The following is a 22,476-nucleotide window of genomic DNA, read 5'->3' as shown; positions in this document are numbered from 1 at the left end:
TGCATCTTGGAAGTGGCGTTTTGGTTCCAGCTATGCTATTGTATCGAAAAGTTAAAAAATGCCACTTAACATTGGCACATTATTGTCTACATTGTTTAATTGCTAACATGATTCCTGGCACAGTTTTGGCTTACACCAACTAGTAATCTCTAAGACAGTCCATAAACACAGTTCAGAGCTTACATGGACTGCTTCCAATAGGCAACATCTATAAAGTCACCCTTCTTCAGTTGGGAAAATAGTTTATCCGCATAGACGCAAGCCATATAGTGCCACTAGATGTTAAAGCTAAAACAAACCATCCCGTTTTCACTAGCGGAACAAATGTTGCCTTTTGGTATGAAATAAAAATGTTCCCTACATCGTCTAACTCTGAGGATATTGAAGTGCAATGATTGGTCGGATTTTTTATAGACTCTGTGCTTAGAAAAACAAAATAGTAGTTTTCTTGTCATACTTGGAGACAAACACAAAGCCAGTATTTGTCAATAAAAGTTACTAGTTTCAGTTGCCCTATTTTTCATATGACTAAAACTTCAGAAAAAAATGGCCATACATAAAAACTGGGATAAGAAAAAATCTTTAGAACTGTATCTTGTGACACTCTGAAAGGAGCTGTGGGTGACCTCCCTCCAATAATGGCCAGCATCCAGGATAGTGAGCTTTAAACAGCTGCCAGAGATTAGAGCTTCCTCTGCCTCTTCTAGCAAGACTGCCTCTGCAGGTGGGCAGAAACCTTTATTCCAGACTCATCCTTGATTGCTTAAGGAAAAATTACAAAGAAAATTTGCACTACAAACATCGGTGTTAAGAGTCTGGTAGAGGTCTGGGCTGTCAAGTCTTCAACACCATTACCTGACATATTTTTGTTCCCTCCTCTGGTCTGAGGTTATAACTACATGTCCACACTAGAGGGAGGGAAAATTTAAGGCAGTGGAAAAGTGGCCTCTGTTCCCAGAGCTTTCTTCAGTAGAGTATCTTCTGAGCCTATAAACACAGAATTTAGACACGCATACACTTCTTCTTCTACAGGACAGAGAATCAAATATGGAGGATGTGGTATGCAAGGCTGCAGTGTCAATCTGAAGTAGTATTCAACAAGATGTTGCAGAATATATACAGCTTTCTTAGTTTGCTGCAAATTGCTAATGATGACTGGGTATAGATAGGTGGCCAACTGTTTTCTCTTTCCTGTTTTGAATTTTTGTTTCTTAGAATACCAGGCAACACCTCCCATGACTAATTTAAAAGGAATCATTCATACTGGCCAGACTGGGATTCAGTGAGAGATCATTTGCTTCAGTAGGACATTACTGAATGCTTCTTTAAATCTGCAGTGTAAATAGATATAAGTAGATATACTGAGTGAGAGAGGAATAATCATGTTGTGTGCATTGCAGGCTGGCTTAGTAAAACCAGTAATTTCCCCCTTTACCAGAGAGCTGAGTCAAAGGAGGGAGGGAGGCCATTTTACTGAGAAAAAAAGGACCTGTGTTAGCTATGCTGAGCTTTAAACCCTACACTCCTTCACTGAGCTTCAAATGTACTGGATAGCGCAATCTCTGTGAAACATTGGAGGCACACTAAATGTGTGTGTGACTGAGGAAAAATCTGGAGGGTGTAGGTTAAGCCTTTTAAATTTAGTGAGCTTGACCTGATTATCTTAAGTGAAGCTAACTTTTACTGTTGCTGTTCCTCTGGTGAAAACCATTGAAAGATATTCAACAAGTTATAATGCTACAATTTATTTAGTCTGAATACATCTCTAAGCCTGACTGAAATGAAGGTAGCCTCATGTTCTTTGTGGAGTGAATACTCAGTCCATGCTACAAATATCAATATGTTCTGTGCCTGTCAACACTCATCTTCTGCAAAGCCTACAGAAGTTCTACAAACTTTTCTTGTAGACATATAATTGTAATATTACTAAGATCCCTATTAACTCAGTGTTTTTAGGACCATTTGCATTGATAGCCCCTAGCAGAAGGAATTTTACTCCTATTGAAAACTCTACAGTTTCACAGGAAATTCATCTTTAGTCCGACCGAAACAGCTGTTGAGTGCAGGAGTCTGTTCAGTTTTAAACAATTGGTTATTGCACAAAGAAGGGGTACGTACTGTTCTTTAGACCATCAAAATATCCCTGTCTGTCCTTTCCACACCTCAACACTGGATGCCTAGACCTAGGAAAGCTGTGGTTTCCAAAGAAAAATCTGGCTGCTGAAAGAAGAGTAAGCAAACCTTTAACCAGCATTCCTAGGCAAAATGACAGTGTGGCATACTGTCATTTCTGTTTATCTGAATTCGTACAGGTTACATTCAGGCTTACACTTTGATGTTCTCTACAGAGGAAAAAATATTTATGTCTCTGTGTATATTTGTCTTTCTCTTCCATTGAGTTTCCTTTTTATTTAAGGTTTCTTTTTAATACTTTATTCTTAAGCACCATGAACATTTCCAGTCCCAACAGGATAAATTGAATAAAGCAACAGCACTGAATTACCGTTGAACTGTTGAATTACAGTCCAGCTTTCCTTTAGTTCCCCCCATTTATTGAACACCTACTGTTCCATTTCTTAATGTTTCTTTTTCCATTCCTTGTTGCTTATCCCACTGCTTTGCTCACTCTTTGTGCTCCTGTGACAGAGACGGAAACAAATAAAGGCTGCTTTTGAGATGAAAAGTCCAAACTAGCTTTTCTTGGGGTTTTGTTTACCTGTTTCTTGCCAGCATGAAAACTAAGTGGTCACAGCGTGGCTGCCATTGTAGTGGGATGGCCATTTTGCTTTTGTAAGGCACGATTTCATACATTAAGCTCTCCAGAATTCACCGAAACTGGTTCTTCAAGTTTTGTAGAGTTTTGAACAACATTTGATTCACTTCCTAAGCTGATGATGGCAACTGAGAACTTCTTTATGAGAGTCAATTAGGAATTAATCCTAATCAAATTTTTATTAAAAAGAAAAAAAAGAGGAAATGCAGAATCAGAGTTATTTTCTCAGTCTCTCTGAAAACTGCAGTTCGAGAAAGGGTAAAATATAATTTTAAGCAAAAAGATATTTCCAGTGACTGATGAAATTGCCATTTATTCTGTTTTCAGGGTGGAGCAGAACATAATATTCCAGTGGTCATTTCTAAGATTTCCAAAGAGCAAAGAGGTGGGTGTCAGATTAGTATGCTGTGTTTTGACTTGCTCCTTAAGGCAAGGTGCATTGAGTCTTGAGATTCTTCAGGAGTGTTAAACAGACACTGTTGGTGTACCATAAAAATGTTTAACAAATTTAAGAAAAGTTAATTATTTTGTGTCTTTTGTTTCCAAATGGTTATTGCCAGGAAGCTGTAGCAGATTAAATGTTTAGCCATTAAAGCATGGTAACACAAGAAGAGAATGCATGTCTTTTTATGCTGGTTAGTAGGGTCGTACTCAGAGAGAGGTGGGTAATGGCAGAACCTTGATAACACCCCAATGATATTTCAGCATTAGATGCTGTGCTGTGTAAGCCTTTGCGGCAACTCATACATAGCAAAACTGGTACTGCATAAGGTCTTAAACATACTTATTTTTAATACAAGCAGAGCTGGTGCTGAATGTCTGTATTTTTTATAACTGGCAATGTTTTGAACTTACTGGAACGATATAATATGTGCTAGGAGGATGGATAATGGTCAAACGGCTCATAATGTACACATTGATGAGAGGTGAAGATTGTGAATCAGTACTAGTATGGTGTATTTAATATCTCTGTTATATTTGTGTATATTTGTGTACATTTGTGAAAGGTCGGAAATGTAAACTTGGAAGCTTTTCCCTCTATCTGTAATACAATCATTCTAGGATACTGCTTCTGCACAACTAACATGTGCCAGCATAAAAAAATCTCATATTCACCCACACAGATAAAGAGAGGTACAGGGGAATCAGCGGATTGAGAACTGAAACGTAGATATGAGAGTTTATGTAGGGAGGCTATAGAGTAGCATGGAATGAGCCCCTAAGGAAGGCAATAAGGTTAACCTTAAGAAGTTATACTCATGACTCTGTTGTTTTCAGTATACACATAAGTATGTAATACATAGTAATGTGGCATGTATTACCTACACTAGCTATTAAAATGCTATTAAGCATTGCAGGAAAAATAAGAAAGATAGACTTAAGTTTAACTGAGCACACAAAAGTGTGCACTTTTTTCTTTTATTTTGTCATTTTTTTTCTGCAGTAGCTGATGCATTATTTCTAACCTCAATACCTAGCTGAGATATAATCTCCATTACCGCTTTCAATAAAAATACTGCTGATTTTTAGAGAACTAGTTTTGAGGGACATCTCTTGTGTAGGAGACTACTGTCTTGTGGTGTAGAAAGTGTCATGCCATGTGTCTGTACTAGGGACCTTTGATACAGAAAATGCTGTTTGACCCAGAGCCTGTACATCAAAGCTCTGCAGGCTTGGTTCTGCCCTCCTCCCAATTGACTCCATCTCTTTCTTTGTATCTCTAAACAAGAATGTGACAGCTGATGCAATTCTTAAAGCCAGAGATGGACCTAAGGTGCTTAGGCTAGCAAATTAGGTCATGTACAAAGTGCTAGTACATGCAAGCCCAGTGGCTGAAGAAGAATATTGAGATACGCGTTTATTTAAGAAAAAAATAAATCAGAATGTCTATCCTCCAATAATTTAAATATCCTTTGTTACATCTAGCTAATAAGACCAGTCTTTCAAACACATACTTGAGTATCATAATTATGCCAATATTGATTGTGTCAATAAATGTATGTCAATAATATTATGTCAATATGTCATAATATTGATTATGTCAGTAATTTATGCCAGTATTGATTCCAGTTATATAACTAATGTAAATAACTAAAGTTTTTTGATCAAGTCCAATGCTAGTCTTTTCTAGGCAGTACCATCTGTGATGTTGTGGAATACTATAGACAAACTCATATAAACTGTTAACATCCCTTAGTTCTCATGTTAGGTGTTATTTGTTTCTTTATAGACTCTTAAATAATCTTTGTTATATATCTTGTGTACTTATAAAGTATATTTGCATTAGATAGCTCCATAAGACAACACAATATTAAAAATTGCAACTGTAGAATTAGACTTTGTAAATTCCCTTGTGATTTACATCTTTGTTTTAAAAATCAGATTCAGTTTGGATGGTGACTTTGTACATTTACTGATTGTGTAGCTCTTCAGCACATGACATGTTATCAAGCATAAATACTCCAGTGAGTTGATCAAAGATGCAGGATCTTTGGTAAAAGCTTGCAAGTTAAATATGTCATTCATAAGTAGTTCTGGAGACTCCATGTTGCTTTTTCCTCAGAGTCTATAAGAAACAATCTCTCACAGGCAAATAGGACCCAGTCATTTTCTATTCAGAAAAGTGTGCCATACCTCACCATAATGGTCTGAAAGGTGCTACTGACTGATGGAAGATGTTTCATAGTTTTGTACTTGGCCTAGGTAGACTCTTTCATTGTAACACTGATATGCCAGTGTTTTGGGATTAAAAAAAACCAACAAACAAATAAATTATCTGGAAGTTGTATGGGGTGGCTTTTATTAGGTTTTTATTTAAATTTTTGAAAGATTATGTAAAAACATTGAATTAAATAGGAATACATGCACACAAAATGTAGGATATTTTGTACAAAATGAGTGAAAAATATGCTTTCTGTTTTCAGCGGAACTTTCAGGTTTGCTCTTTATAGGAGATGCAATTCTACAGGTAAGTAAAATCGCAAGTTCTTTTGTTTATATTTTTCTAGAAAAAATGAAATGAAATCTATACTTATGAAATGTAGAGTAAGTCTTTTCTTTATCTTTTTAATAACAGATTAATGGAATTAATGTGAGAAAATGCAGGCATGAAGAAGTGGTGAGCTTTTCTGTTTTTTAGTCTACTTTTTGTCTTTTGTAGTTATTGAGATGATAGTGTACGCTGATAGCAATTCTCTGGTATCAGTTCTATTATTGTTATTCCTAAATAAATATGACTGCACCTTCTAGCATAGCAAGCAACTAACATCTTAGTACAATCTCTTCTTCATACGTTTGTTGTAATTGCTGTTCTCAGATACGCTTTTCTATATTAAAGGTGATTATCTTATCATGCAGATTTTAACTGTACTTATTCCAGCATTTCTTCTTCTGGCTTATAGCTATCAAATTCCAACAGTGCTACACCTTTCTGGCTGTGTGAGGTCATTTTAATTTTAAAAGCTGTAATTTGCACTATGCTGGAGATTTCTTGTTTGGTTGGTTTTAATCCTATTTAAAAATTGAAACAAAACTATTTGTCTGCCTTTCATTCTCTGGCTGTTACTTATGAGGGTGCTCTTCTCCTTCAGTTAAGCTGTTATCAGTACAGTTTTAAAATAATTGTATTAAGGAGATTCCTTCTAGAGAAGATGCATATCTGATAGTTCTATGGTAGGCTGATTCCCTTGGTAAGTCAGCTTTGCTAAAAGTACCATGTACTTTTGTTATATTTGACTTTTTAACTCTTCTTAAGTACTTTCAGAAGTAGGAAAACCTGTATTTCAGAAAAGAATGCCAGAAATCAGATTACCGAAGAAATTAGCTTTAAATCCTCTGTAGCTTCATAGAATTTCTACCTGCATTTTAAAAATAATGTAGTCATGTTGTATTTGAAAGTTCACTTTTCTAAAACTTACTTTGCCGAGTCAAAGATGCTCTACATTTCGTACAGCACTCTGTTATGTGTCAGATCATGGAACGTATCCCATTCAGGTGTAGAAAGCAAGAGTGAATAAAGATGAAGTTCTGATAAACAAGTTAGTGCAGGCTGACATTAGATTAGATCCTTGCACTATTCCTCCTTTCAGAGTGCTCTTGTGCACTGGTTTCGTGTTGGAAATCTGTGCTGCAAGTCATGCTTCAGAGCTTACATCATACCCAGGCTAATACTTGTATTTATAGTACTTTTAAGCTTTGATCGTGCAACAGTGATCAGATTTTAATCCTTTATAAGCTTGCCACAATTGTTTGTTTTAATATGTGTTAATATGGTAAATCTCACAATGGGATTTCAATAAGCTGTTGGAATTTCAATACATGAGAAAAAGTTATTACTAAAAGTGTAGATTTGCAAACACAAAGGCATACTGAAAACTGGTAAAAACACCAGTTGTTTTTTTTTCTTTTTTCTGAAACAATCTCTTAACCATTGCAATAAACATAAATCCGTTGGCTTTTTATGATCAGCTTTAAATACTTTCATGGAAAAAAAGAGATTTTGGAAAAGCCAAAAGATGCAGGTTGACATAGAGTAGTAAGTGTCAACACGTTAAATTTTGCTTTATACCTTGTTTGTTGAACATAAGCTGCTTCTGAAATTCCTTATAGATAATTCTCTCTAAATAATAATAATAAAAAAGTATCTCTTACCAGTTTTGAATGTGCATTTGTGTGTGTACAAGTGTTTTAGGGGTTTAAGAAGCAGATAAATTTTAAATTAAGTCTTTGTTCTAACTAATAATAATTCTTAAGATATAATAGTAAATGTTGAGTGATATTTAAGATAAAATGTCCATATGACTTTTAAGAAGCAGATAAATTTTAAATTAAGTCTTTATTCTAACTAAGAATAATTCTTAAGATATAATAGTAAATATTGAGTGATATTTAAGACAAAATGTCCATATGACATTTTACAAACTAAAACATGCAGAGGAGTTACAAATATAAACTATAAAATAAATATAAAAACCAAAGTAAATGAACTCTGATAAACTCTTTTGTTCAAAACATTCACTATCATATGTTATATATTTGTGGAGTAAATTTGTTGTAAAGCCTGCTATAGTAATGATAGATACAGTTATGCATTGTGCAGTAATCTGTGGGTTTAGGCATAGCCCTGAGTAAAGGGCAGGTACATCCTCTGGTCTGCCAGCAGGAGTTATAGGTGTGATTTTGTCTGCAGCATGCCCTTTGCAGTTTGAGTTGTTCTAGCACTTCTGTCTTGCAAGGTCTTTATCAAATATAGGATCTGTAGCTGTAATCTCAAGGTAACAGAGAAAATAGGAAGTGTGTGGAACATAGTTCCTCACAGCAGGGAGTCAAACAGTAGTGGAAACAATTTTCAATCCTTATTGCATCTAGGTACTTTTCAAATGGCTATGCAAGGTACATGAGCTCAGAGCTGATTTTTTGTGTAAGTAATTAAGAATTAGCAGGTATCACATTATTTGAGAATATTGTAGTGTTTTGGGTTGTCTTAATGTCTCATAAAGTATTAATCGTAAACTAGCATGGAATTGTTTTCAATGAGTAAAGCTGAAGATACCCATAGACCCATTCAGACTTGCATCTGCAGTGTGCATCCTGTGAGTGTTCATTCTTTTTCTAGATCCAAAACTTCTTGCTGCTTGCAGAAACGTTTTAAGCATATGTCATATCTTCATAACTCTGCAATGAAAAGGCCTGTGACATAATCACTGCAGCCTGTTGCGTTACATTGATGATTAGTTGGCCTTGGTATTTCACTGTGCTTTCCTGGTAACTATATTACACATATAAAATTATTTTAATTTCAAAACTAAGTAATTTAATCAAATTAGTGCCATCTTTCATAGTAGTATAGTAGTATATACTTTCCCCAATATATAATGAACTTAGTTGGCATAACACCTGTGGGTACTCCTTTGTTGTCTTTTCTGTCTTCCATTAGTTAATGAGATCTGGTGATGGAGTATTCAGTGATGCAGAGATCCTGTTACCCAAGAAATATACTATAAACTGAAGCCTGAATCTGGTAAATAGATAGGTAGATACGTAGGTAGGCAGATAGATGATAGATAAGACTTTTAAGACTGGATAGGTAGATTTAGCCAGTTCTTAGTGTACCTTACTGGAAGCCTCTATGCAGTTCCCTCCTGATTTTTTTAGCTTTAGGTGAATCACTTAATTTTGAGCTTAGTTTTGTGCTTGTAGAAGGTGAGAATATTACTCATATCATAACAGCATGTTATGAGTTTCTATCAAAGGCTGAATGTCAGCTTGTTTTTTGTCTTGGGTTGTAAAGACTCCTGTCTGAGTACAACATAACATTGCTTCAGTCTTAGTGCTCTCCTATGATAAAATAAATACACGCTCTCTGTGGTGAAGTATCAGCATGTGAGGAGGTTGAGGAAAAAAAAAAAACCTAGAAATTTTCTTTAAAAATATCTCTCAAATGTCATACTGGCAAATTGACTCCAAAAAGCAGGAGGTAAGGAGAGTCCATTATATCTGTTAATTTACATGAGTTTGTGCTCTTTCTATTCTGGATTTATTAATTATTCCTTTTCCAATAGACTCTCCTTTACATTTTACAACAAGACTTTATTTAAAGGCTAAATTAGGACTATGCATAGATAGATCTACAAGTTTAGGCTTCTGTCTAATTAATATGGTCCAACAATGCATAACTGGTCAATACACGTGCCTAGACTTTTAAGGGCTCACAATGGATATGATTATTCCAAAGGCTGGACATGAATGTATCTGTAGTCTGGACACTAATGTATCTGTAGCCCTTGCATCCATTTATTGTGCAAATATAAAACAAAGATACGTAGGCAATCACAAACATAATGCTGTTCTTGTAGCACATCTGGACATTTTTGGTGGTTCTGGGTCTAGCCACGACACCATTAGCAATGGGCAAAATTTTGGGAGAGAGTGAGAGGCCCTGCTGTGAGCTACTTCCCTTCTCCCTCTGAGTGACTTGGAGTAGGAGAGTACGAGTCAACTCAGTTGTATACTACCAAAAATCTTGTGTTGGATCTACTGCTCTTACTGTTTCCAGGATTATAGTGCCCCAAAGCATCTTGGTCCCACAGAGAAGGAATAATTTCAGTCAAATGAATGCTGATATGTTTAAGGTTATGTCTCTGTTGTAACGTCGTGAATAAAGCATCTCAGGCAGTACCAGCAACTATGGTTATATATCACTGGGGTTTCTTTGGATCTTAGCATCTGTTTTTTTCTCTTAGGAAATAAAAATAGAATTAAATGAACATGGATATGAAATAATTTCTTATTTTTTGTATTTGGGGAAATTTAGGGAAGTTTCTAATGAAAAATGATAGTTCGTATGTGCCAGTTAATGTGGCCTTTGTGCATTCCTTGAAAAGCCACAGGAAAAGCTCATGTAGAGGTAGGTAGGTATCAAGCCAGCATAGATATTTAGACTTTGGTGGATTTTATGTAGAACTAGCTACAATATGTAGCACCAGCTACAATATGTAGCACCATGTTTCAATTCAACCATTAGCTGCGTTTTGCACAAGACACCTTTTTCCATCAGAATGACTTGATGTGGCATGTCCACACGCACTGCATTGTATCTTTTGCTTCCCCCTTTTCTCTGCATTCATAGCAGGGCTGTAACCGTGCTAGCTCTCCATGAGTCATATACATTCTATGCAACTGGCAGTACAGGGATTGTTATTGCTTAACTGCAATCATGTGCAGCAGATGAAACTCTGATTCTTTGTTTTAAAACTGTGATTTCATTCAAACTGATTTTTAAAGCCCGTTATGAATAGTTTTGTTAATGTTTTCCATAAATGTTTTAAATCAGAAGAACAAGTATATTGTATTTGTAAGACAGAATTGGGAACCGAATGATCTGAAATCTCACTCCATCTTGACTTTGCAGATATGTCTTTTGGTAAATTATGTTTTTATGTTATCTTTGTTTTCTTAACTGTGAAATAGAGACCTAGACTATTATCAGGTTTAGCTCACTGAATTATATGAAGTACTTCAGACTCTGTTATAAAAAAGGATCTTTACATTAATATTATGGTGTTTGGCGACAGTGGTAACAGCAACCCGCAAGTACAGATTACCACCTTCTCATATTATATTGAAGCTGCATAGTCGGCACTTCTAAGAGAAGACCATAATCAATCTGTAATTTGTAACTTTTGAATTTGAAAGTGAAATGTAAACTTTTTGGAAATCAAATATTTCCTTTAGAAGAAGAGACCAAGTTATTACTTCTTCCATACGGCTGCTGTTTTCTATTTGAGACTTGGGTAATAAAAAAAGTGCTAATGTCACCGTAGCTACCCTGGTGCAATTAATGAAAACATCTGTTACAATGTATTTACAATGTACTTATTGGTCATGAAATTTGGAGCTAATAATAACTGTCAAATATTTCAGCACTGATTTGAGATAAGTGTGCATCAAGTGGAAAACAACCTAACTACCCGGGTGCAATTAATGAAAACATCTGTTTGAACGTATTTACAATGTTCTTATTTCTCATGAAATTTTGAGCTAATAATAAGCTGTCAAATATTTCAGCATTGATTTGAAATAAGTGTCCATCCAGTGGAAAAGAGCCTAGCAGTTTTAAATAGTTTACTGTTTTTTCCTGAGTGGTGGAAATTCCTTGGATTGGGATAGATCCTTGAGCAGTATTCTTAACATGTATTCAGCTGCTTTTTTAATCTGGTTTTAGCTATGTTTTTTTAGTGTTTAAATAATTAATTTTTGTGCCAAACTCAGTAAAGGCTTGAATTTATTCAAGCACTATGATGTTAGACTTTGAAAATACATTAATATATTGTTTGTCTTCCTAATTTAATTTTTTTTTCTCAAAATACCTGTAGATATATTTGTCATTTTATTAAGATTTCATATTTTAGAACTAATCATTAGTACTACTAAGTTTTAATAGACGGGGTTAGAGTATGCTGGCATGAATAATACCAAGTCTATATGATTAATATTATTAATTCCTTATTACACAGCTGTGGTCCTCAAAGCAAAAATCCATTAGGGATAGAGTGAAAGATTGAATCACCAGTTACGGTGCAACATCCCTCAAATAACTGCCATTTGTTCCTCCTTTGTCATGCAGCTATCATTAACACTGAAAGCCTGAGCTGCAAAGAAAAGAGACAATTGAGCAGCAGATTTAAAGTGTGTGCCATCAGACATGCGTTGCTTTTGACCTTGTTTACATTGATATTTTACTGTAAATACTTGGATTTCTTTGCTTCCTTAGGAAGCAAATAGCAATATTTTCATATTTGTTTGTACATGTGTGTGTTTTACCCTCCAGAAGACTTTTTGAAAGATTTCATTCTGCACGGCATCTTCCAGTTGTGGGGCTATACCTCAGTTTGACTTTAGTACAGGGACTCCATCTTTTCTTTGCTGTGCATAGATGAAATACTCTACAATAATTAAGAAATAAGAAATGGGGCTGGCTTTCTGGTAAAGCACCAGAGTCCCAATTATTTTAAACCTGTTTCTGTGTGGTTTATATTTGAAAAGGCATAGTCCACTTTGGCTAAGTGTTCTGTTTTTTGTTTTACTTACACAAGCTACTCCATAATAATCTAGTGACAGTAGACAAGAACAGCACAGAGAGCATCAAAAGCCTCCAAAAGGCAGAGGAAATAAACACAAACAAAACACTCAAATTTAACGTAGGAAAAATGAAACCTTCTATAGACAAGAAAATCATCTTCCCTGGTCACTATTAAAAATATTTCATTTACCCATATGGACTAGAAAATACTGTCTGACTGACAGCAACAGTGTTTTCTTTGAACAGGTAACAACCAGTGGTATAGACTGAAAGCAAATGTTCACCTCTAAAAGGCAACCTCTGTATTTCTTATGGCTTGACATAGGCCCAAGAGAGCACACTGAACAAAATAGAGCATGTGTACTGATCTAGCTAGCCAGAAGGAGTCGTAAATAAGAGGTGTGCTGAAAGAAGTGCAAATGTGCACACACATAGAGTCTTCTGACGTTTTTCCAGCAGTTACAATACCTGATTTAACTCTTCAGAATTGTCTTTGTTCTGGCTATAGTAAAATCAGATGGGTGCCAGGAAGAAACTTTTTATCAGGGGTTATCTAACACCTGTACATATTTTTAGGTCTTTTTTTTTTTTTTTTCCTCTACAATGGGTCTTTGTCTTTTGACAGTTTGTTCGGTGGAGGAGGAAGAGGAAAGGAGAATGGACTCTGTATATTTTTCAATAGTATCCAATGTTGGACTGTTCCAGCCAGATACATGGAGGTTTCCAGATGGCCCACCCCATACTTCTCAACCACTAGTATGGTACAGTATGGTACTGGTGTTTTGGTATCTGTTTGTCAGTACTGGGCCTATTTCTAGATGTATACTTTTTTTCTTAGTGTTCCCCTCATAGTACTGGTTTCTTTCTACAACTTCATTTTGGTACTGCCTGTTTCCCGTTAGCCGTTTTGCAAGACTGTGGCCGGTAAAATGGCTTGCAGTAGTAAGAGGTTCATAGATCACAAGAAAAACTTTGGTGCAGGTGTGGTTACAGAGGGAAAAAACCTCTTTATTCATCAAAAATTACAAAGGTTACCCATTCTTTAGATTTTAGTGCAGAGACCTGCAGGTGTTGCTGCCTCCCTGGGCTGTTAGTACTTTTCTGAGCGAAATAGGAAATTGTCAGTGCTCAGGCTGAAATGGCATAATAACAGGTATCTTTAAATGAGGTCTAGCAAATCTACATAGCTCTGTTTCACTTCACATGCCCTTGTCAAGCCAGTACTGATTCAGAGTATTTCAAAGGTTCTAATTATGCTGACCTGCTAAAAGGAAAGTTCAAGGGAATGCTCTACATCAAAAAACTCTCATATTTTACTGTGTTGGTATGCAATAGAAAGTACTGGGGATATTTCTAGATTCCTTGAAATACTGAAATGCCTTCCCTTCTTATACTATTCTGAGTAGAATGTATTTACATACTAAATGGGTAGACAGACATGTTTCACAAAATCTTCACCATACCTCAGCCGTCTTAAGGGTTTTTTGACATCTTTTGTTCAGTCATATTTGCATGAAAAATCTAATACAAAACACTTTCAGAATCCCTTGTGCACTTCAGGTCATCATCTATTATTTCTGAATTACTGATTGCAGAGAGAAACGTTGGTGAGAACTAGCACTTACAATAATGAATGCTAACAGATGAAATATTTTGTTTAAACATCTTTCACCCTGAAAGATTACAAGATTTTACAGACAGTATAAGGATCTTTCCATCAATCAATAAGTGAGGTTTTAGAGTAAAATGAATCACCTGCACAACAATGGCAACAACGACAAATCTGTGAGACAAAGTATTATTTTTTTCCAGTTAAAATGGGGAGCTTCAGAATTTGGCAATACCAAGACATTTGAATTTTTACTTTTACTGCTACAACTACAGCTTTTAATATCCCGGGAGGTGTGAAACCCAAAATCTTCATATCTCAACAGGAAAGTGTTATCTGAATGGGAGTGTGCTTTTTTTTGAATCATCTTTCTGTATAGATGTTTCTTAGGTAGCTTTGAGTTACGTAGCATCAGCACTGTTTTGCGTATTTTCTGAATTTTTGTAGAAACTGGCAGCACAGTGATAATTGTAAAACCAAACTTTTTATGGTTTGAGGGGCCTACACTTTCAAAAAGTGAGGCCTATAGTTTGTGCATTCATTTGTGATATTCTGACATATTCACTTAGCAGCAACGAAACAGAATTTTACATAGCATTTTGTTTTTCTTTTATTGTTGATGTTGCAATTTTTGTTTCAGAAAACACATCCACTCTATATAAGTCTATACATTATGGTTTTATAAGATTTTATAATCTCAAATGGTAATTAACTGCTGGCAAGAATGGATTTCTGTGGAGTTATTGCCTAATTAGGAAAATAAGAAAAGGTAAAATAAGGGTTGCAATGGGATAAATAACCTGATAATTTTGGATGAATATATCAGATTTACGCTTAACTTTGAAAGTCATGAAGACCTCATGCTATAAACTGATTAAACTCGTAATTCAGCGCATTTTCATGATTATGCTAAAATACAAATTCACTTTTTTACTTCCTTGTCTTTATATGTTAATCTCTTTTCTTTCCAAAATACATGTAAGTATCCTCCAGTTAATTAATATGCAGTGTGAGTACCTCTAAACTGAGTTTTGCCAAGACCCTTAAAATTAAGATGCTGATGAAAATGAGCCTAAAAATGTTGAGGCAATATTACTTGCAAAAATTTCATGTTACAGGAAAACTGTGTTAGATCCCAGTCCAGCAAAATACGTATGTGTTTGCCTAAAAGTATGAATTTAAGTATTTTACTAAATTGGGGACTTTCTTTTTTACAAATATTTATGAAGAACTCAACTTTGGCTAGATGCAGTACAATTATTCTGCGATAGGCATGCCATTGAATTAAATGGCATGAAAGTATGTTCTTATGCATTTTCTCAGCTGAAAACTTTTACATGTTCCCTGAAGTACTAAAATGTATTTCTCAGAGATAGGGCTGAGATTCTCAGAGATTAGATTCTGAGCTGCTGAGAAGCTTAGCAGAGTTAACTGCATATATTGATCTAAAACATTACTTCAAACACAAATTTGTCCAAGAATTATTCTTTATGTCATTGTGAAGTTGATAACATTTAGAACTGAACAAATAGGAGTAGGCCTGTACATTAATATTTATTCAAATTTAGAATTAAAATTTGATTTCAAACTATTTAAGACCATTTTGTATTCATTTCTCATGAGCATTTATATGCTGGTGCTTGATTAGTGTGACTATTCATGAAAAGTAAATGTTAAGGTCATATTTGCCAACAGCAAATTTTATATTGAATATGTAAATGTGAAATTTGCCACTAGATGTGTGTTTGACCCCAGACTTGCAATGGGATTAGTGTGAGCAAACTCTTATTCTGGGGCTGATCTTTCTTTTTTTCCCACGGAGCTGGGGCTCTGCTTAGTCAGATAGGCAGACAAAATATTCAAGCCATGTTTTCAACAATCTTAGACCTAACTTTGTTCATAAAATATTTTAAAAATTAAGAATGTACATCAAAATGCTGTGCCAACTGGATGACTTTCACTCTTCAAGCATTAAGAACAGAAACAATAGCTATAGCTGATATGTTATGTAGTTCAGCAAAGTGTATACATTTTCAGTATTACTATTGACCTTTTCACAAACTGCATACATAAATACAATACTTGTGTTGGAAATTTCATATAGAATTCAACTGTGAGAGCATGTATTCTGGCAAATTTGAAGTGTGGGAACAGTTTGACGGAAGGAGTAGGGGATTCTAACATTTTTAATAGATAAGTGAGCAGCTTCATTGTTTTGTTAATAATCACGACTAGAAAACTCAGACCATTCAAGTTCATTCCTGTAATAATAAAAAAAAAGTGCAATATGTTTTAAAATGGATAATTTGATTGGCATTATCTCCTCCTATTGAGGAGCACACATTACCTGCAAAATTTGGAGACCTTAATTCCAAATTATTGTCAAGTTTCTGTTACAGCTTACTAGAAAAAAAAAAAACCAAACATTTCCACTTTCAACTTTACTTTGAGTTTTACTCTTACTTTAAAAAAAAAGTTATTTTTGAAAATGTAAAAGCTTCTATCTGAAGCTTTTTGGCTTTAGCATAATGTCTTCTAGCAAAAGAAAAAATATGTATCCCTTCATAAAAGGATTTCTAGTGATCTTTATTCCAATTGTAGCTGGGTACTCTAGGAATCATGCAGATAAATATGGAACAAAATGGCTTATTCTGTAAATACAGCTGATGTTACTTTATTTTTCTTAATGTAACATGGAAGACATCTTTAGTCTTTGTCATTATGCTGAATATTTGATGCGACTTTTGTATAGGGGATAGAGACTCCTAAGTGACTAAGTCATTCTTCTAAGGTTTTCCTGGCTAACTCCTGAAATGTGGCTATTGGTTTTGAGAGGCCATACACAACATTTTTCTTCAATTCAGCTTATGGTTATCTGCTGGAATTTGTTGTATTCTCATACACTGTTGGTTAGCTCATATAATATACTTAGTTTTTCTAGAATAATTAATGCATTATCATGCACTGTATGCCATAATACCTGCAGGCCACAAGCAAAATCTTTATGTTCTGTATAAGAGTTATTGATATTATTACCTTTTGTGTTGCTTTCCGCATTTAGTTTGTCAGTAATTTCATGACTGAAGCTCTGGCCTACATCCAGCAGCTAGTGTTTTTGTGGCAGCTTTTATCACCAGGAAGTGGCATTCCAGTATAACCTATATGTCTTTTTTCAGATAACTGGATGGTAATTAAAAAGTTGCTTAAAGATGTGTCAGGGAAATCTGTGATGGATATTTAGTATGGTATATATTATAGTGTACTATACCCTGAAAAATCTTCATTTTTTTAGTCCAAGGGAATATCTCTTATTAAAGATCTCTGCTTTCATTTAAAGATGGTTTTACCCATCTTTTGCTATCTGAAATTATTTTGTAGAGAATAGCAATATCAAGAATTTGTTGGTAACCTACAGAGAACTAGTAAATTATGGTTCTGGCTTATTCTTACCGCTTTATATCATATTACACTAAAACGCACTAAAATGATACTATTTACATGGATAATAAAGATAGATTTCACAAGGATATTGTGCAGATATGATGAGTAGGAGGAATTTCTACATATTATCTGTGTATTAAAATATGGCCTAGATTTTGCTTAAAAGAAAAAAAAAAAAACCTTCGAATTTTTATGTCATGGATCCTTGAGGGTAAATGTGCAAAGTCTCTGGAGGTTGGTTAATGTGCTACAGGTGTTGACAGCTTTTTCTGAATATGCTCCGTAACATGTAGTTGAGAGGAAAAATAAAACCCACCATGATCTCAGCATAGCCTACTGCCACAGTTAGTTTCTGATTATTATGAAGTCCAAAAACCTTGTCTCTTAAATAAGAAATCCTCTGTAGACTGATGGGATAGCCTAACATTCATCAGACTGTGCACACCAGTGCACACAGGATGCTGTGCAACCTTTTGTCAAAGCTGTGTAGAAATGAGTAGATGCTATGATAACAGTGGGGTAAATGCTTCTTCCATTTCCAGAGGAGTTTTGTTTTGTGTTGTTTATTAAGAGGAACACACATTTATCCCAAAGTGCCTTCAGTCAATATTTGATTTGGACAGTGTCAATGAAATTGATCCCAAACAAAATCTGGTTCCTGTGTAAATTTCTGAGCTATCATACCAATGAGACTTTTACCCAAACATATACAATTGTAATGAAAGTGTGTAGTATTGGTAGAAGGTGAAATATACATGTTAATAAAACTAGTTGAAACCAGAATTAGGCTTATGGATTTATAATATTTGACTGATGGTGGGGTTGAATATTTTACCTAAATACATGGTGATGGTTTTATTGGTGTCACAGAGGTGTAATTTGCAGTTAGAATACTGTCTTAGAGTTTTGTGTTGCTTAAAAGAATTCAAGTTTCCTATTTCATACCTTTAAAAAAATTGTAGAATAAATGCTGTTTAGTTTCAACACACTAGGAACAGTTCTGCTGGTAGTTCTAACATCTTCAGTATTATGAATCCCTTATGAATATAAGGGATTTGTCTCATTCCTTTTAGCCAGTTGTTTTGGAACTCGATAAAAATAATTATAAAAATAAGTGTTCATGAATTAGCTTGCAAAGATAATAAGTGCTTGGCAGCTGAATATATAATAACATTCAAAAAGTGAAACAGCTGTGAGAGTTTAAAGTAGAGGACTGTTTAAGGCTGTGTAACTACACTGATCATTTAGTGTAGCTGAGTAATGTGGAGTAGGTAATGTGAAAACAGATAGGGAGTTCTGAACTCTGGCATGTACATATAAACATGCTGAAAAAGCTCATGAAACTTGGAAAGAGTTTGGGTTGGAGTCTTCTGGTTCTTTGAATTTTTCTGTGTTTTTATAGATATTTTCTTTCCATGAGTAACTCCATATCATGTAGAGCTGAATGGCTAATAATGCATCTTTGTGTATTTATTTCTTCTATGGACCACAGTCCCAGACCAATAGTAGTCCATGGAATATAGGTTTGGAAACATTAATAAGACCCATTTTTTGGAATTAGAATCAATATTTGCATTAGAATCAACAGCCTGAAGTTCAGCTGTGATGAGTCAAAGTATATACTGATAGGTCATGGTAAATAATGCATTAGAGTTGGAAGCTATATATGGAATTAATATTTTTCATTTTTTAGAATATGGTATGAAATATTTCAGTTCAGAGGCCTGTGGTGTCCCCTATGACCTCAGGGACTCCAGGGTATGGTGTTCCCAGTTTTGATGGACTTAAAATTTTAACAGGTTCTAATTCCATGCTTTTCATACTTTCAGTATTGGAATAATGGCCTTCTAATGATTTAATATGAACAGTAATGACCAGTAAGTGCAGTTCTTAGTGAAACAGAATCCAAATTAGGGTACATGACCTAAGAATGCATATTAAGCACTTACAGCAATATTTTTTATAGGTGATATTTATTAATTATGCTAAGGTTAATGAAAGAAGAACAGGAAAATGCTGCAGACTTTTCCTGGCAGACTTTTACTTTCATAATCTTTTTTTTTCCTCAGGTGTTTATATTGATAGCTTTTGCTGAGGGACTCCTTTATTACTTTTGAAAAGATAAACATACAACTAAGCAATAATTGCAGTCTATTGCTATTCTGATTGAAAGATTACTGAACATTTTAGTGTTGATTATGGAGCATAAGAAAGTGTAAAGATTTCCAGAAAGCTGTCATGAGATATTTTAGACAAACTTGTAAGTACTCCATTCCACAAATGTTAGACTTAAAAGTTTAAAAACAGATTCTTTTTTCCAACTTGATTGTAAACATATCACTGGAGTGACAATATTCTCTTTTTACGTTGGAACTGCATTGAAGAAAGAACTGACAAGAGTCTGTGTCCTCTGTGTGACCTATATTTGGTCCTCTATTGCCTGATGGAATTTTTTGTGTGAGTTAATTATATTTCCAATAAATTATTTGTGAAATTAATCTCTTTCTCCTAGCTCCTCATTACACTTATTCATGTTGCTTACATCTGATCATTTTAGTAATTTCCTACGAAGGAAAATCTGTGTATGTCTCAGTGTCAGCTAATACAAATGGCCTACTTTGCAGGTAGGCTTGAAACATGATGAAATCTATCTATTTTTAAAGGCAGAACACTTAGTTTTCTACCAGTGCTTTACACAGGAGTCTTGAGGTTGCATGTTCCGGTACCTCTGTGTTTAAAAGCCATGAGCCTGTGAAAACAGGTAGGGCAAGGATCAGTGAATGAATATGACTGGTATGACATTGTCTATCTGAGAAACCACCTGATGGTCTAGCTTAAATGAATGTTGTCACTTTGAATCAAGAATAATTTTGTTTCTATGGGACTTGTCAAAAAGCATCAAACCCTGAATCTTTGTGTATGTTGCTCTGAAATGATCTTTTGTATCGTGCCTTAGTAGCTGGAGCATTCACTGAGTAAGTGCTACCTCGATGCAATTCCTGTGTCATACCGAGAAGCCATAAAACTCTACCTGCCACTTTTAAGAATAATTGCTTAGTGGTAGGCTCAGTAGGGTATCTTTGCTATAACTGCTAATCTTACTGCATCCCCTGCACTTTTGTAAAACAGTGCCAGTAGCAAGATACATGCAGAAGAGATTGTGAATAGAAGTGTAGTCCTGCATCCTCAGCATGTGCACCATTCTGCCCTGCAGTTCCTTTTGCATGGTTTGAGAAAGCTCCCTGTTCTGTGCACCCCATTTGGGTTTGTATCTACATACTTAACACAGGGTCTGGAACCAGACAGCAAAAAATTAAAAGCTACAACTATGGTAGTGTCAAACTATGGTCTGAAGTATACTTTGAGTTGTGCAGCCTGAGTTGGAACTGCTGTCATAAAATGGTATTCTAGTTTGCCCCGTGTATCAGTAAGAGAGATTTTCTCAAGAAAAAAAAAAAATCTTGATAATTTTTACTATTATATTTGTTGATTAACTTTCATTGTTGGTGAATACTGTGATAAATATTAGATCACATGAATGAAAAACTCCCTATATGCTAATGTCCAGGAAGGCCGGGCTTTCTTCAAGAAGGAAGTCTTAAAGGCGCAGGAGCAGGCTGTCCCCATGTGCCATAAGACCATCAGGGAAGACAACTGGCCTGGCTGAACAAGGAGGTTTTGCTGGGACTCAGGAAAAAAGGAGAGTCTACCACTTTTAGAAGAAGGGGCAGGCAACTCAAGAAGAGTACAGGGATGTTGTTAGGTCATGCAGAGAGAAAATTAGAAAGGCAAAAGCCCAGATAGAACTCAGTCTGGTCACTATTGTAAGAGATAACAAAAAATGTTTTTACAAATACATTAACAACAAAAAGAGAGCCAAGGAGAATCCCTATCCTTTATTGGATGCAGGGGGGAACATTGCCACCAAAGATGAGGAAAAGACTGAGGTGCTTAATGCCTCCTTCGCCTCGGTCTTCAATAGTCAGACCAGTTATCCCCAGGGTACTCAACCCCCTGAGCTGGAAGACAGGGACAGAGAACAGAATAAACCCCCCATAATCCAGGAGGAAGCCATTAATGACCTGCTGCATCGCCTGGATACTCACAAGTCTATGGGGCTGGATGGGATCCACCCAAGAGTGCTGAAGGAGCTGGCAGAGGAGCTTACCAAGCCACTCTCTATCATCTATCAGCAGTCCTGGTTGACAGGGGAGGTCCCAGATGACTGGAGGCTTGCCAATGTGACGCCCATCTACAAGAAGGGCCAGAAGGAGGATCCGGGGAAAAGGCCTGTCAGCCTGACCTTGGTACTGGGGAAGATTATGGAGCAGTTCATCCTGAGTGCTCTCACCAGGCATGTGCAGGACAACCAAAGGATCATGCTCAGCCAGCATGGGTTCATGAAAGGCAGGTCCTGCCTGACCAACCTGATCTCCTTCTATGTCCAGGTGAACCACTTAGTGGATGAGGGAAAGGCCATGCATGTTATCTACCCAGACTTTAGTAAAGCCTTTGACACTGTCTCCCACTGCATTCTTCTAGAAAAGCTGGCGGCTCATGTCTTAGACAGGTGTACTCTTCACTGGGTAAAAAACTGGCTGGATGGCTGAGCCCGGACACTTGTGGTGAACGAAGTTAAATCTAGTTGGTGGCCTGTCACAAGCAGTGCTCCCCAGTGCTCAGCTTTGGGGCCAGTTCTGTTTAATAGCTTTATCTGGATGAGGGGATTGAGTGTGTTTTCAGTAAGTTTGCAGGTGACACCAAGTTGGGCAGGAGTATCAATCTGCTTGGGGGTAGGAAGGCTCTACAGAGGGACCTGGACAGGCTAGATCAATGCCCTGAGGTCAATTGTTTGAGGTTTAACAAGGACTGTCATGGTTTAATCCTGTCTGGCAACTAAGCACCACACAGCCCCTTGCTCCCCCACAGTGGGATGGGGTAGAGAATCAGAAGAGTAAAAGTGAGAAAACTCATGGGTTGATAAAGACAGTTTAATAGGGAAAGCAAAAGCTGCACGCGCAAGCAAAGCAGCACAAGGAATTCATTAGCTGCTTCCCACGGGCAAGCGGGTGC

The 22,476-nt window shown here is 35.9% G+C and overlaps 1 protein-coding gene across 1 annotated transcript in view; it reads left to right on the top strand.

Annotated features, from left to right (window-relative positions):
• SNTG1 (syntrophin gamma 1) overlaps positions 1-22,476 on the top strand; it is a 158,891-nt gene that overhangs the window by 16,090 nt on the left and 120,325 nt on the right. The window contains exons 4-6 of the mRNA XM_035895882.1: positions 3,101-3,158; positions 5,698-5,741; positions 5,850-5,891. Of these exons, the coding sequence (XP_035751775.1) occupies positions 3,101-3,158; positions 5,698-5,741; positions 5,850-5,891 (144 nt within the window). The remainder of the gene's footprint in view (positions 1-3,100; positions 3,159-5,697; positions 5,742-5,849; positions 5,892-22,476) is intronic.

This window comes from Egretta garzetta, unplaced genomic scaffold (assembly GCF_000687185.1).
Source record: "Egretta garzetta isolate BGI_Z169 unplaced genomic scaffold, ASM68718v1 scaffold36, whole genome shotgun sequence".
NCBI lineage: Eukaryota > Metazoa > Chordata > Aves > Pelecaniformes > Ardeidae > Egretta > Egretta garzetta.
This window is presented reverse-complemented; position numbering and strand designations above follow the sequence as displayed.